Source organism: Carcharodon carcharias, chromosome 3, assembly GCF_017639515.1.
Source record: "Carcharodon carcharias isolate sCarCar2 chromosome 3, sCarCar2.pri, whole genome shotgun sequence".
In the NCBI taxonomy this organism is placed as follows: Eukaryota; Metazoa; Chordata; class Chondrichthyes; order Lamniformes; family Lamnidae; genus Carcharodon; species Carcharodon carcharias.
The window spans coordinates 83,564,919-83,581,385 of NC_054469.1; the positions used below are offsets into that span (position 1 = coordinate 83,564,919).

The following is a 16,467-nucleotide window of genomic DNA, read 5'->3' on the forward strand; positions in this document are numbered from 1 at the left end:
CGCCTCTCCGCCTTCCAAGAACAGAGGCTGAGCAACGGTACAATAGGAGCCACGCCTCTACAAAGGCTGTGGTGGAGAGAACCATCGGTCTTCTCAAGATGCGCTTCCGATGCCTGGACCATTCAGGGGGCACACTCCAGTACCCCCGAGATCATGTGTCGGTGATAGTGATTGCATGCCGCGCCCTCCACAATCTTGCGCTGGAAAGGGGTGAGGCAGTGGACGATGAAGACATCGATACAGTGGCTGCGGCTGCACACGACGAGTCCAGCAGTGAGTCCGAGGATGAGCATGCACAGGGAAATGCTGAGGGGGCAGACACTGACCTGGGCATACTCCAAGGAAGCAGGGGCACCCAGGAAGCTTTAATTCAACAAACCTTCAGCTAGCACACCACATTTGGACCTCCTGGACAAACCTGGGCTGCAGGCTCCATACTCGATACCTAAGTGCAAAATCTGCCAGGTCAGGAACATTAACTAAGGGCCTTGTTAAGAAAGCTGAATGTCCCACAAATCACTCATAACATTTTTGTAAAACATCCAGCTGGTGAAGAGGCACCCTCAGCCATGTTCACATGTCCCAATTTAATATCACAAACAAAGCAACTTTATCAAACAAAATGACAATGGTGTTCCAATTCAAAGCAAATCATAAAGACCTCATCTTGGGCCAACACAAAAGCACCAGTGATAAACCCATGGTGTGCCTAAGGTGCCTAATGTTTACATTTCCGGGTGCTACGTCTTGGTGCTGATCCCTCGTTGGAAGCGGCATCTGAGACGGCCTGCTGACTCTGCTGTCCTGTTCGCCTCGATGACCTTGGCGGTCGTCCTCTGGCCCGTGGAGCCTGTGCTGGCCCCGCCTAGGAGGGAGCTGCCGGTTTCACAGTTGGCATCTCCCCAGTCATCGCAGCCTCATCGGAAGCAATGGTCACTGGGAGAGGGGCGGAGGAGCTGCTGCCCTCATCCCGAGCGCCCTGAGAGGACCCCGCAGAGATGACAGGCAACTGTTGTGCCAACGTGAGGTCACATCGGACCTCCCTGCTCACCGTGGTTGGATGGGCACCGAGCTGGGAAAATTGACACTGACCAGCTGAGGTCAATACCGATGTGAGGGCTTCAGGTCCAAGCGCATTCCCAGGAAGCCCTGATGGGTCTCCTGGAGGAGCCTCTCCACGAGAGTCACCACTCTCTCCATGGAGGACACATGGCGCTCGGACATGAGGCTCTTTGCTTCGGCGAGCGTTCGTGTAGACTCATCCACCACGGACACCAAGATGCTCCTGCACACCCAGCCGCATTTCCTGCGCTTGTACGTCGCATACGACCCCAGAGGCACATCATCAGGCACCGACTGAGCATGTGCCTGGTCCCCTGCAGTCCTCCAACTGCTGGCGTCATGGGTACTCTCTGCCTCTGCCAGCTCCTCCAGCGACTGTGAAGCGCCCTCATTGCTGTGCCCTGGGACACTAGCCGATGTTCTAATTCCCACTGAGGTGCTAGTACCTGCGCTGGTGCCTGCCTCGCGCAGATGGTGTGATGCTGGTGAGACTTTAGGGCCCTCAGGTGTGAGAGGGGGCCTCTGCTTCTCCTCCTCCCGGCCCTGCTCCGCTGATGCTGGAAGGAAGAACAGGGACATTGGATCAGTTAACGTGGAGACAATGTCAATGTGCATCCCTGTCCCCCGGATCATTATGTGCTTATCCTTCCATCAGCAATGGTTAAGCCATGTTGCAAAATTAAATCGCTGAACATTCAGCACTGCCATAGCTGTTGGGAGAACAATGCTGACTTCACTGCTGGGCAAACATACCTGCCCGTGGCACCCCAGCCTCACCGACACCAGTGGACCTGGACACATGGCGCCTCTCCAAATCCAGGGCCTCCTGGTCAAACCAGCTGAGAATCACTAACTGCGCCTGGCCACCTCTGGTCCTCACACACTCGACTGCATTATGGGCATTCTTCTCCTGAAAATGAGAGACGAGCATTGATTTGTACACGGCCCACCCCAACCAGAGTGGGACATATCAGGGTTCCAGTGCCTCCTCACCCCGCTGCTGCCAAACACTCACACAACGGTGCCAGGCCTGTTCCCCACCCCCCCACACTCCCCTTGGACACTTGCTGCCTACATCACATTAGGCACCACACAGTATATCCTTCCGTAGCAAGGAGGCACAAGCACGTGTAGTGCAGAGGGCAGCAAATGGTTCATTGCCACGCCATCTTGAATCTTCCCTCCCAGCATGTCATCACCCTGACTTGGACATATCCTGCAGTTCAAATACAGTGCCTAGGTGCAGCTTCTCCAGATTGCCCCCAAAACAGTCATGTGGGTCTCAGTGTACCACATGCTGTGGGCGCAGAACCCATCTCATCACCACCCTCTCAAGCTGAGCGTGGGCAATATCTGCTGGCCCACCCAGCAAACGACACATGCCATCAATGATTCAATGTCACTACACTCAGACTTGGGGGACGGGGAGCAGCAGGGGGGAAAGCCAACCTGCTGGGTTAAGTAATCAATGCCATTATTGTCCTCACCCTTCCTGAGCGCAACAAGTCATTGAAGCACTTGCGACACTGGATCCAGGCACGCCGCACCATGTTGCAGGAGCTCACCACCTCCACCAGCTCCTCCCAGGCATGTTTTGTCATATGGCGGGGCCTCCTTCTCCCCTCCTGGAGAACCAGCACCTCTCGCTGTGCTGCCATCTCCTCGAGGCGGGCAGCAAGGCAGTCATTGGAAAAATGCGGGAACACTGGCCCCCCTGCCCTACCTTCCGGCCTGGCCTGCTCTGATGGCCTACCTTCCGGATTGGCAATCCTCCATTGCCCCTGTGCAGAGCCCTTCACCCAGCCATTGAGAGCAGCCTTTCTAAGGCTGCCAGGCCTTCCTTTATACAGGCCGCCGGGTCGCCATTGGACCCGGCGGGCTGAGTGCACCTGCTGCCGCCCGCCCACTCCCACTATGTATGGGAGTCGTGAAGTACGCTGGGCCTGCTCGTGTAAAATGGCAGCGCAGACCCGATTGCGAGTGGCGATCGGGTCCGAGCCCATCCCCTACCCACTCACGTTCCACCTGCCCCGCCAGCCAGAAAATTCTGTCCTTAGAGCTCAGAAGGAGGCTGTTATTTTCATTTGCAAAGCCCCTAATTGGGCTGGAGGCAAGCTTGTTGCTCAATTAGAGGCGCCGGATGCCGTCTTTTAGGTGAAGCAGGTTCTGGGGTGCAATGCTCCAAGGCAAACGGCAGCCATGACTGGGCTTACCATTGCCTTGTGGACTGAAGCAGGCAGGAGAGCAGAGTGACAGTGGCCTCGAGTTGCATACAAGTCACTCACAAGGTACTTGACCCACTCTGCTCAAGCGATGGCAGTTTTGTGGCATCACTTGAGCACCTCAGTTTCAATAACTGTTTTCTTTCAATAATTTAATCGAGCAGAAACATCACATTATGGCTCCCCATTGTGCTTCAACAGGTATGCACTAACGTACCCCAACTCTTTCCATTCGCCACTTTGAAAATGTCCTCCTCTCCTCTCCAACCCAATAAGAAGCTCTTCAGGAGCTTCACAGACAATTAATTGGAGGTAAGCCAATTGCTAATTCTCTCCCCCACCTACCCTCACTTGGAAAATTGCAATGTGTTCTGGAGTCATGGGAAGACTGACAAGCCTCCCAGTGGTGCTTTTCAAAGTTCACCTAGACCTGACCTCACCTCCATGGGCATTTGAAAGTCTAGGGCTCTCTCCATGAAGAAAGTTCTTCTCGTTTTCCCTCTAATTTTTTTTTACCAATTAGTTTCAATCTGTAACAGTCGGTTACCAACTGACAGAAGAAACGGTTACTCTCTCCTTGCTCTATCGAAAGTCTTTATTATTTTCTGATATCTATTATTTTCTATTGGGTCGTCCCTTAACCTTCTCTATCTAAGGTGAATAATCCCAGTTGCCCCAATTTCTCCACATCACTGAATTCCCTCATCCCTGTTATCTTTCTCATAAAGCTCTCTGTACCCTGTCCAAGGCCTTATTGTCCTTCCTAAAGTGTGGTGCCCAGAACTGAACACAATACTCCAGCTGAGGCTGAACAAGTATTGGTTTCTTAGCCATCTTATCAGTTTACCCTGCCACCTTCAAAGACTTAATAAATGTGCACCCCAGGCCCCTCTGTTTTTGTACTCCCTCAAAATGGTCCCATTTAGATTATGCTGCCTCACTATGTTGTTTCTCCCAAAGGGCACAACTTCACATTTATCCACATTAAATTGCATCTGCCGTGTGTCTGCCCATTTCACCAGTCTGTTTGTGTCCTCCTGAAGTCTGCTGCTATCCTGTTCACTATTTGCTATTTGTATCATCCACAAACTTCAAAATTGCAATTTTGAATTCCCAATTCTCAAGTCCAGGTCATTGATATATGAAATGAAATGCATACCAACCCCTGGAGGACCCCACTGCATATTCCTCCAAATCATCCATTCACCACAACTCCCTGGCTCCTATCCCTTCGCCAATTATGTACCCATGTTATCATCATCCCTTTAATTGATGTGTTTCTATTTTAAGAATAAGCCAGTTATGTGGCACTTTATCTTCTATTGTCTTTTGAAGGTCTCTATATACAACATCTACTACACTACCTTTATCAATCTCTCTGTTATTTCAGCAAAGACCTCAATCAGGTTAATCAAATACAATTTGCCTTTAACAAATCCATGCTGACTGTGCATTATTGATCCATGCTTTTCCAAGTGAGAATTAATTTTTCACTTGATAATGCTCTTTAGTAGTTTTTTTTTGTTCATTCACATTATACGGGCTTCGCTGGCTGGGCCAGCATTTATTGCCCATACCTAGTTGCCCTTGAGAAGGTGGTGGTGAGTTGCCTTCTTGAACCACTGCAGTCCATGTCGTGTAGTTGCTGTTAGGAAAGGAGTTCCAGGATTTTGACTTAGTAACAGTGAAGGAACGGCGATGTATTTCCAAGTCAGGATGGTGAGTGACTTGGAGGGGAATTTCTAGGTGGTGTGTTCCCACCTGCCCTTGTCCTTCTAGATGGAAGTGGTCGTGGGTTTGGAAGGTGCTGTCTTAGGAGTCTTGGTGAATTCCTGCTGCATCTTGTAGATGGTACACACTGTGCGTTGGTGGTGGAGGGAGTGAATGTTTGAGTGAATGAGTGAAAGTTTCCCCATGTTGAACTAATTGTCTTGCTGTTACCAAGTTTATCCCACTCTTTTTTTAGAGCATGAGGTGGCTTTGGAGAGTTGTAAGATTTGTAATCCTCCAGTCCTCTGGCACCACACCAACATCCAAGAAGGATTAAAAGATTGTGGTCAGAGTTTCTGCTATTTGCTCTCTAATTTCCTCCAGTAATCCCACTTGGACTAAGTAACTTGTTGACTTTGAATAAGCTGTTGGTGCTAACAAGCCAATTGACCTGAATGTTACACTGTTCACGCCATAATATGGTAGGCATGGTAGATGGACGGGTCCGGGCAGGCTGTTTTTTTTAACTCAACTGGTTGAAAGGCGGGAAGGAAGGGCGTGTATGCCTTTTGGGGTGTGCCTGTGCACATCAGGGCACCAGCACTAACAGCCCTCACCTTATTGTAGGTATCAGCAATGGGCCAATGGTAGGACTCTCACCTCTGAAACAATTGGTTGTGAGTTAAAATCCCAATCCACAGATTCAAGCCCATAATCTTAAATTAGCACTTCTGTGCCACACTAAGGGAGTGTTGCACTGTTGTGATGGCTATCTTCTGGATGATACATTAAACCAAGGCCCTGTCTGCCCTCTCAGGTGATGTAAAAGTTCCCATGATAGTATTCAAAGAAGAAGGGGAGAACCTGTGGAGTCCTGCCAATATTTATCCCTTACCCGAAATCGTTAAAACGGGTGATCTGATCATTATCACATTACTTTTTGTGGGAGTTTGTTGTGTGTAAACTGGGTACTATGTTTCCAACATTACAACAGTGACCACACTTCAAAAAAAAAACTTAATTAGCTGTAAATCACTTTGAGACCTGAGGTCATGAGAGGCCCTGTATACATTCGAGTCTTTCTTTCCTTAATGAGTGTGCTGACACATGAAAATAATTGTTTTTTTAACTAAAAATAACTTGTATATCTCTTGTCTCTGCAAGCTGTAAAGCCACTAAATTTAGACTACGAACTAAACTTATATTGTTCAGATAATCAATAAAATTTCATTTGGTCTTCCTCTGCCAAAGACTATCTTCCTGTAAAGAGGCCATAGGCAGCTAAGTTACAAGTCGTCCTCTATCGGTGTCAGGTAGTGGTACAGTATATGAAAATTAATAGGTTGATAATCACCTGATTTTCTATATGCAAAGCCCAGTGGATCAGCAGGAGCAGTAGAAAATTTGATCATCATGAATAGGTTTAGGCCAATAATAAATTATTGACTTTGTCCCAATGTAATGTGTGCTGTGATTATCAGTGCTTGTACTGTATATAAGTTTGCTTGTCCATTGTCCCTAATTCTAAGATTATGGGCTGAATTTTTCTGGCCCAGTTGAGATGGGTTTGGAGGTGGTTGGGGTTAGTGGTGGCAGGGCAATGGACCAAGAAAATTAGTCGGGATGGCTCCCAAGTACTGTCCCACGTCAGTGCTACTTCCCCAGGGCTGGACTGCCATGGGAATCGGCAGCCCGCTCCACAGCGATGGACAGGCAACAAAACTAATTGGGGCCTTTTTCCCCCAGCATTGCAACTTTCCCAGTGTCACAGGAGCCGCCTGCTGTGTTGAGAACCAAGCAATGTTGCAGAGGCAGTCTGTTGCCAGGAGGTCAGTGGGCCATGGGTGGCTGAATTAATTTGGATGCATCAGGGGCAGCAACTTTCATGGGTCCAGGAGTGGCTGCAAATACTCTTCTGCAGGGTCGACCCAGTACCTTTAGGCTCCTTACAGTACTTTGATCTCTTTCTCACCGCTGAAGAGGGAGGACTTTGTGAGTGCCTGCATTGTGAGGTGCCCATAGGTGTCCCTGTTCTCCAGTAATGGTCACCTTTTCCGATGGCCCTGAAACCTGGACACTGTTGTGGGCCCTTATACTGAGACTCCCACTTCCATGGTCTGTATGTTGAAATTAATTGGACAGCCAATTCGAAGGCAGCTATCTAGGAGGCCACTTATGGTAAAGTTGCTCCTGCAGGCACACTGAGGCCATGCACTGGCTCAGGACCTGCATATGGTCTCGATATTGGGGTCTCGACTTGGGAAAATTCAGCCCTATGAATCTCAATAGCTGTTGCCAACCATTCTTGTTCTTGGGCATATAAACCAATTAACTTTTCCAAGCCTTCTTCACACCCACCTACACTAGCTACAGCTTTATTTTCTTGGCTTCTGTCCTGGACACTCTTCACCCTGTATGTCTGCAAAGTGGTTGTTTAATACTTTCATCGGTGGTTGTGAAGTTCTATTAAAAACAATAAAAATTAAAATGCTGTCAATTTAAGATGTTGGGATATGTTTTCCTTTGCTCACTAATGTTAGCAAGAAATCAGCATAAATATGGCTTCCCAGCTTTGCATTTGCACATTAGTGGGGTAGAGGAAATTTCGAACAGTTTATTTCTCTAATGTCAAACAAAATGATTTGTTTTTGTTTTAAATACATGTTTCCTCTTGTAGGTGATAACCCTTTACCACACTGTGCTCAGACAATAAGTCAGCTGCCCTCTTTGAGACAAGACACCAACCGTTACCCTACCATCGACGAGCCCCTTCCTCCCAGTAAGATTTTGTTTTATTTGAAATCATGCTGTTGTATTATCAGTGTAGGAAACATATTGATCTTACTAGTTTAGAATCAGCAAATCGAGAGATGATTGAACTGGTTAATTAGAAAATAAGGAAGAAAACATCTTGCAGCTCTTTCCAAGAGAGATAGATTTGAGCAAAGACCAAAGTCTAGTAAAGATCCTCCATTTCTTTCAACAAATAGGACAGAATATCAGGTATATGAAGATGTGTGTTATGCACAGGTTATCAAATTGTATCTTTATCAAACAGCAATACATTTTCACAAATAAAATGAATATAGTGCGCCAAAGTGGCTGTTTCATTTTCAAACTGGACAATTTGATAAGTTGTGAAAAATTGTACACACAAGATGAATTAGTCTGTTCTGCATTACACGGTGATTACATTTACACAGGCCACTGGAGTTCAACAATGAATACAATTCATAACAGTCCTCTGTTCCCTAGCCAGCAGAGCATTACTCAGGCCCTGAATCTTCAGACGTTAGAAGACTAGCTGGTAATTTATCTTACTCGGTAGAGATCATTAGAATAGAAATAGTTTGCTTAGATCACCATGTGGTGAAGGCATATGAAATATATTTTCATTTCACTGCAAGGCTTATTACAAGTTTGAGAGATGTACTCGGGGAAAGCAGCATGAATGAGTTTATTTCTGATTGTATGATTCATCCTTTGAATCTTGGACTCACTACTTTGTTGATTATTAACTAGCTTGGTACATTCATTGTCCTGCCTTGTCTCTAATTGCATCCCTAGGCTTGGTTCACTCAGGCCCAGATTTTCATCTCTGGGTTGGGTTTGCAGAGTTGGGTGATTTCCCAACTTGGCAAACCTGACCTTTAAAAATGGCCACCCACAGATAGGATTTTCTGTCAGGGGGTGGGGGAGGGGAGGGGAGGGTGCTGAAACTGGAGTTAGGGTGAGTGACCCCAGAATGAATGTACAGGCTGGCGTCCGCCAGCCTGCCTCTGCACTCTGGAACTGTGTTTAAATAAATAAAATAATAATAATAAAACAAAAGCATCCTTCCAGCCCTTACCCCACCATCCACCCCTATGTCCCAACCATGCCAACCTATGCCCCACCATCCACCCCCATGGTCCCATACCACCTATGCTAACTTAGTGCCCCTTTAGGCATCCCCATGGCCCCATGTCCCCAATGCCAACCTCGTGCACCTATACCCAACCCCATGGCCCCCATACCCCATATGCCAACTTAGTGCCCCTCTACCCACCCCACATTTCCCCTATACCATTATACCACCTTAGTTCAACTCATGTCACCCATGCCCCCAGCCTTTACCCTTATCTCCTCCATGCCCACACACCTACTATCCTTGGACAGTTGCTTGACAGCTTTCATGCTTCATGGATAGCTTTCACTTCCTGGATAGTGTCTGTCACAAGGTTGTGCTCCTTTATTTTTGAAAATATGATATTTCAACTTTCAAATGACTGGAAAGTTTGCAATTTGAACTGACACAGAGCAAACTGCTTAAAAATACAAGGTCACATTCTAAGGTGAAGGTAAGAAACAACCAAATCACCTTTGGGAATGTGATGAGAGCAATTTCTTATAATCCTGACACCTAAGAAAGAAACATTAAAACTGCAAAGTACTGGATATTGAATCAATGTCTGCCACAGACCAACATACTCAAAACCTCTTAGAAATACACAATGGGAAAAGTATTTCAAGGCAAGGCTGCCCAGCCACATGAGAGAGATTGTAAGTGACACAGGCGGTGTCAAGAAAGTATTCAGCAGAGGAAACAGCTGAAAGCTGCCCTCCCTCTCCCTCTCCCTCTTTTGGAATAAGAGTGTCACCCGGTTTGAGAAACCAACTCTACCAGACAGTTATCAGTGAACCGAGATCTCATAATGATTGCAACATTTTCTACATCTGACTGCATCCAAGAAACCAGCTGACCGAATCTACGCCTTAAGGACAATCAAAGGACACTTAACCGTATTTTCTTTTACCTTTTTTCATTGGACTCTATATCCCCTTATTTCTAATACCTGTGTGTGTGTGCGTGTGTGTGCGTGCGTGTGCGTGCGTGTGCGTGCGTGCATGTGCGTGTGTGTGCGTGTGTGTGCGTGCGTGTGAGTGCGTGCGTGTGCGTGCGTGTGTGTGCGTGTGTGTGCATGTGCGTGTGTGTGTGCGCCCAAATGACTGAATGAGGGCCGAAGGCTTGATGTCATGTTTTTATTATTTTTGTTATGTTTGGGGGTCATTAAATTTGCTCTTTCTTTGACTCAAGGAAGCCTTGTTTGATTGGCTCCTTATTGCTCAAAGCTTAATTCTGGTTTGGAAAACGCATATCCTCAAAAAAAGAAACTTAAACTTTTGTTGTGACCAACTGAGGAGGTTGAATAGAGGGAGCCAGTTCACCATTTCTCACCTGGTCATAACAATAGCTTTGACAGGTTTGACAGCTGGAGAGATCTTTAACAATTCCTTGAGAGCGGGACAGTCCCTTGATAGCTTGACAATTCCAATGTATTTGAGTGTAAAAAGTGCATAATCATGTTCATTTTTAACAATCCCAAAGAGTACCTTTCCTCTCCCAAAGGGTAATTTATCTCTCCCAAATTTGTCCCGGGACCCTATATAAACGGGTACGTAGCCTCTCTAAAGGGGTACACTGGCTATCTAAATGCTTCCCCCAAGTTCAGACCTCCTCTTACCTGTCGTAATCTGCAAACTCCAGATTCTACACTCCTGTTCTTCCAAAATCCCACTTCAGTGGAGGCAGCTGATGATTTAAATGGCCAGCTGCCTCCGTGAATTGCACATGCACAAATCTTGGCCGGACTCCAGTCCCACCCCTGCGAAGATGGGAAATGCCAAGTTTTGGGGCAGGACTTAGAAATTTTGGACATTTCTGGGATATTCGCCATGATGGAGAGCGACAATCCAGGCCTTAGTTAGTTTTCCACGGGCTGTGCTAATTTACCATCTGTGACTCTTACTTGCCTTATACTTTCCTCCACCTCACTCTCCATTGATTAGCACCATGCATCTATAATCCTGGCTAAGCAGTCACCACTGCTTCACAGGATTGCATGAGTATGGAGCAGCTGCCATCCAACATTTGACATTTTAAAATGCAGACTCATTTTGACTTGTATTTGTCATGAAGTTATTAATGTATGTAACGTTATTAGAAATTATTATTCTAAAAGAGAGAGTTAGTCTGTGGGTGTGTCTGTGTGTATGGTAATTAGATTAAAGCCAGCTGGTCTGGGTGCTTTGATGTATAGTAGTTTTAAGATATAAACGGAGGTAGTGGCACATTTGCATTTTGTTGAATAGAGCATTCAAGACTGGGAGTGAAATCTTGCACCTAGTTAGGAGAGACCAAGCAATGTTTATATTACTAATAAAATTGGTACTATGAAAGGAGTTCAAAGGGCCTGGTGATACAATGAGAATTTACGTTCAATGAGAAATGCTGGGTATAACAGACAGCAGTTTTGTGTGTGCAGAGCAGAGGCATGTAACATCAAAGCAGCTGTAAGCCTACAACTGTCTGCAAAGGAATTAAATTGAAAGGAACGTCATTTTGAATTTGTAATGTGAAAATGCTTTGTCTGGTGTCTGCTTAAAGTCTATGGGTTGTTGTTGCCTTCATGGAGATTAGTTTGGGAATTTGTTAAAAAGTTATGATAGTAATAATTTGTAGCCATGTGTATGTGTTTAATACACTGTTGTAAATTAATAAGTGTCTCATTTAGTTTGATATAAAAACTCTTGAGAACTGGTGCTCTTATTCCTGAATTTAGAGCTACATCTCAAACATACCAATTGAAAATATAGGTTATGACAGTAGTTTAAAGTTTCTGTGTGGGATTTTAAAAAACTGCCTTTACCAACTGCTGTGTCATAATAATTACCCACATTTTCCTATGTATCAGAAATCCTTCATTCATGACAGTCAGGCGGAATTGGAAAGGCTATTTTAGTAGATGCTGTACAAATGGTGCTAATAGTGCCACAAAAAAGGCTAAAAACTGGCAGTATGCAGCATGCACCTTGTTGTACTGCAGTCTCTATCCTATCATATTATTTATGAATGTTGGGTGTAGTTGGAATATAAGTCAATGACACTGAACCAGTCCGACAGCTACCAAAACGAATTGTCCATGTAAGGGCCTCATCTGGACCACAGGCAGGTGGGCCACCTGACCCTTTCCCCGCTGCTGGTAAAATTGGGGCAAAGTAGGCGCCAGGGTCGAGTCTCCCCCTGCCTGCCTGCCTGCCAACCTGTCCCCGGGGTCCATAAAATTCAGCTCAATAAATCTATCCAGTTCCTATCCATAGCTCTTATTGATGTTGGTTCCATTATTGTTCTGGAAGACCTTTCCATGTCCTGACAATCCATGGTGTATTAAAATGTCTCTTTAAATACCCCTTTCTTTTATTAATTATTATCTAAATCCATCCATTCCAGTTATGACTCATTGATTAGTGGAAATATTTTTCCCAAATTACCTTAACAAAACCTCTCCTATTAACCTTCTTGTTCTGAAAAAAAAGCATTAGGCCAGGAATTTCCAGCCCCATCCTGGCAGGACCTGCCATGGGCGATTTGGCAGGACTGGATGATCCCAGGGTGGGGCTGGAAAATCCTGCCCTTAGATTTTCTAGTCTCTCCTCATAGCCAAAGCCTTCCTTTCTTGGTACGATCTTATTTGACTCTCCTCTGCACTCTATTACCATAATCTTGACATCCTTCCTAAAGTTCACAATATTCACTGAAACAAAAACAGTAAATGCTGGAAAAGCTCAACAGGTATAACAGCATCTGTGGAGAGAAAGACAGTTAACTTTTCAAGTCCGTATGACTCTTCTTCAGCTCTGTAGAAGGGTCATACGGACTCAAAATGTTAAATCTGTTTTTCTCTCCACAGATGCTGTTAGACCTGCTGAGCTTTTCCAGCATTTACTGTTTTTGTTTCAGATTTCCTGCATCTGCAGTATTTTGATTTTACAATATTCACTGAGCCTATCTAATGCTTGGTGTAGGATTAGCATTACCTCTTTGGTTTTGTATTCTGTGGCCATATTTATAAAGTCTTGGGTGTAGTCGGAATATAAGTCATGACACTTGTCCTGTCCACCAGGACAAAAGCCTTGGATCCTTTTTTTGTTTATAGTTTTGTCAACTTTTTTCGACTTTTGAAGAATTGTATATATTCAGTTCTCGGTCCTGCCTAGCAAAGCCACAACTCTGTTAAAGCTATTATATAACATCTCCTATTACAAAACCACCGGTCACGCACATAAGTGTTCTAAATGTTGCACATTGAGAGATGTGTCCATTCCGACCAATATCTAACTGTAAGATTAGGGAATATACAGGGCAGGTTGTTATTTTGTATGACATTATAGAGTGTCATAAGGCTCAGGAAACCAGTAACATTACTTCAGAATATCCTCATTGGCTTTTGTAAGGTTTTAGTTCTCCTGGACATCCTGGGGAGATGTGGGAACACGTGGCCAAATTTTGGATTTCTTATGGCACGCTTGCTCCAGTTCTCAGGTCAATATATAGGTAATAAAAAGAGAAAATGCTATAAACACTCAGCATCTGTTGAGAGGGAAACAAAGTTAATGGGGGAGTTTTCCAAAAGATTCGGAGGGGGCTTTGGAGGTAGAGGAGGCCAGAAAATTTGCACCCATCTTATTCAAGATATTCACCAATCATATATTAAATGCATTGTAAGGGAAAACCTCAGAGTTTTGGGAATATCTGAAATGAGCTCCTTGTCGCAAATGGTGCATTGCTGTCAAACATTCTCTTAGATTTGGATGCTCTACCCAGCATCATTTTTGGCTTCGAAGGCAGCATTTTAGTACAAGACAAAATGCTGAAAAGTGTACTGAAACATGTAAAAAACAAAGTATGCTGGGAATGCGGGCAGAGAAGCATGCTCACTTCCTTTTCAAAGATTTCTAAATTTACATTTGTACAAGACAATGCAGAAATTTTAACTTCTCTGTACCTTAGCTTTTTCTCAACCTATAATAAAACTTAGCATACCTGTAAGTTAGGCAAGATGAGTCAGACTTCTCTCCCATTGTGGCAGCATCGGTGGAGAAGAAAAGAGTTGACGTTTTGAGTCCTTATGACCCTTCCACAGAACTGTGGAAGTTCTGTGGAAGGGTCATGAGGACTCGAAACGTCAACTCTTTTCTTCTCCGCCGATGCTGCCAGACCTGCTGAGTTTTTCCAGGTAATTCTGTTTTTGTTTTGGATTTCCAGCATCCGCAGTTTTTTGTTTTTATCTCCTCCCCCATTGTACCTATTTCTTTTCAGATGTCAATTGTGAGGCCATTGGGATTCAGTCTTCCACAAGAAATCAAACTGAATTGTGAAGTGTGATCCCAAAAGACTAACAAATCTTGAAATGCAATGTAATTAAAATGAATTTAACTTATTCAATTGCCTTAAAGTGATAAGACCATAAGACCATAAGACATAGGAGCAGAAATTAGGCCATTCAGCCCTTTGAGTCTGCTCTGCTATTCAATCATGGCTGATAAGCTTCTCAACCTCATTCTCCCGCCTTCTCCCCGTAACCTTTGATCCCCTTACCAGTCAAGAACCTATCTATCTCGGTCTTAAATAGACTCAATGACCTAGCCTCCACAGGTGTGGCAATGAATTCCATAGATTCACCACTCTCTGGCTAAAGAAGTTTCTCCTCATCTCTGTTCTAAAAGGTCTTCCCTTTACTGAGGCTGTGCCCTCGGGTCCTAGTCTCTCCTACTAATGGAAAAATCTTCCCCATGTCCACTCTATCTAGGCCTTTCAGTATTCTGTAAGTTTCAATCATATCCCCCCTCATCCTTCTAAACTCCATCGATTTTAGACCCAGAGTCCTCAAACGTTCCTCATATGTTAAGCCTTTCATTCCTGGGATCATTCTCGTGAACCTCCTCTGGACCCTGTCCAGGGCCAGCACATCCTTCCTGAGATACGGGGCCCAAAATTGCTCACAATATTCTAAATGTGGTCTGACCAGAGCCTTCTAAAGCCTCAGCAGCACATCCCTGCTTTTATATTCTAGTCCTCTCGAAATAAATGCCAACATTGCATTTGCCTTCCTAACTACCGACTTAACCTGCAAGTTAACCTTAAGAGAATCCTGGACTAGGACTCCCAAGTCCCTTTGCACTCCAGACTTCTGAATTCTTTCCCCATTTAGAAAATAGTCTATGCCTCTATTCTTCCTACCAAAGTGCATGACCTCACAGTTCCCCACGTTGTATTCCATCTGCCACTTCTTTGCCCATTCTCCTAGCCTGTCTAAATCCTTCTGCAGCCTCCCTGCCTCCTCAATACTACCTGTCCTTCCACCTATCTTTGTGTCATCTGCAAACTTATCCAGGATGCCCTCAGTTCCTTAATCTAGATCATTAATGTAAAAAGTGAAAAGTTGTGGTCCCAACACTGACCCCTGCAGAACTCCACTAGTCACCAGCCGCCATCCTGAGAAGGAGCTCCTTATCCACACTCTCTGCCTCCTGTCAGACAGCCAATCTTCTAGCCATGCTAGTATCTTGCCTCTAACACCATGGGTTGTTATCTTACTGAGCAGCCTCCTGTGCGGCACCTTGTCAAAGGCCTTCTGGAAGTCCAAGTAGATAACATCCATTGGCTATCCTTTGTCTAACCTACTCATTACTTCCTCAAAGAATTCTAACAGATTTGTCAGGTATGACCTCCCCTTGCTGACTTTGCCCAATTTACCATGAACTTCGAAATATTCTGAAATCTCATTCTTAATAATGGACTCTAAAATCTTACCAATGACCGAGGACAGGCTAATCGGCCTGTAATTTCCCGTTTTTTGCCTCACTCCCTTCTTAAACAGGGGGGTTACATTAGCAATTTTCCAGTCCTCTGGGACCCTCCCTGACGCCAGTGATTCCTGAATAGTGCTATATTCAAGGTTGTTTGTTGGTTGTGCATTATGTTTTTTTGAACTGGCCTTCTTTTGGAACTTTCTGCATCATTTTGAGCTTTGTAAGTCGGCATGTATGGGAAGAATACATTCCATAAGTGTCTTCTTTGGGACTGAGTGGGAGTTCTTTTGAATTTTACATCCTCACGTTTTAAATTGAAGTTCTATTCATGCAGCGGAAATCCCACTCAGAAATATTGTTTGATGTTTAATTGCCTTTGTCAAATGTTCATGTTTGATATCTCTGCCAGCACAAAACGATTCGCTGTGAGAGTTTAATGTTGTGCTTTTGCCCTCACAAACTTACGCAAACCAGCTAACAGCCACTAACAACTCTAGAACACTATATTCTTTCAGTTAACTTTCCTTTGTGCAGCTTATTAGGAAAGAAAATTCATTTAAAAATCATGCAGCAAACATTTTTAAACTGACACAAAGGGACATGAAAGATTGAAATTTACTTCAGGGATGAGAACAATATAACCAAAAATGTGGCTACTCGCAGAGTTTGAGTCCAACAAAGTTCACTACAACAGACTTGTGGATCTTAACCATTAAATCTTAATGACAAAGTTCTTCTTTAATTCAGTTTATGTAAAAAAAAGCAGAAAAAAGACTAAATTCCAGTTCTCAATCATGGTAAGGCTTAAACCTACTAAAATTACTCAAGTGGACAAAGTGAA

The 16,467-nt window shown here is 44.7% G+C and overlaps 1 protein-coding gene across 1 annotated transcript in view; it reads left to right on the forward strand.

The window, feature by feature from the left end:
* The window catches only part of LOC121276200 (E3 ubiquitin-protein ligase HECW1-like), a 527,663-nt gene that overhangs the window by 247,140 nt on the left and 264,056 nt on the right, over window positions 1-16,467 (forward strand). Inside the window, exon 9 of the mRNA XM_041184341.1 lies at window positions 7,672-7,773. Within this exon, the coding sequence (XP_041040275.1) occupies window positions 7,672-7,773 (102 nt within the window). The remainder of the gene's footprint in view (window positions 1-7,671; window positions 7,774-16,467) is intronic.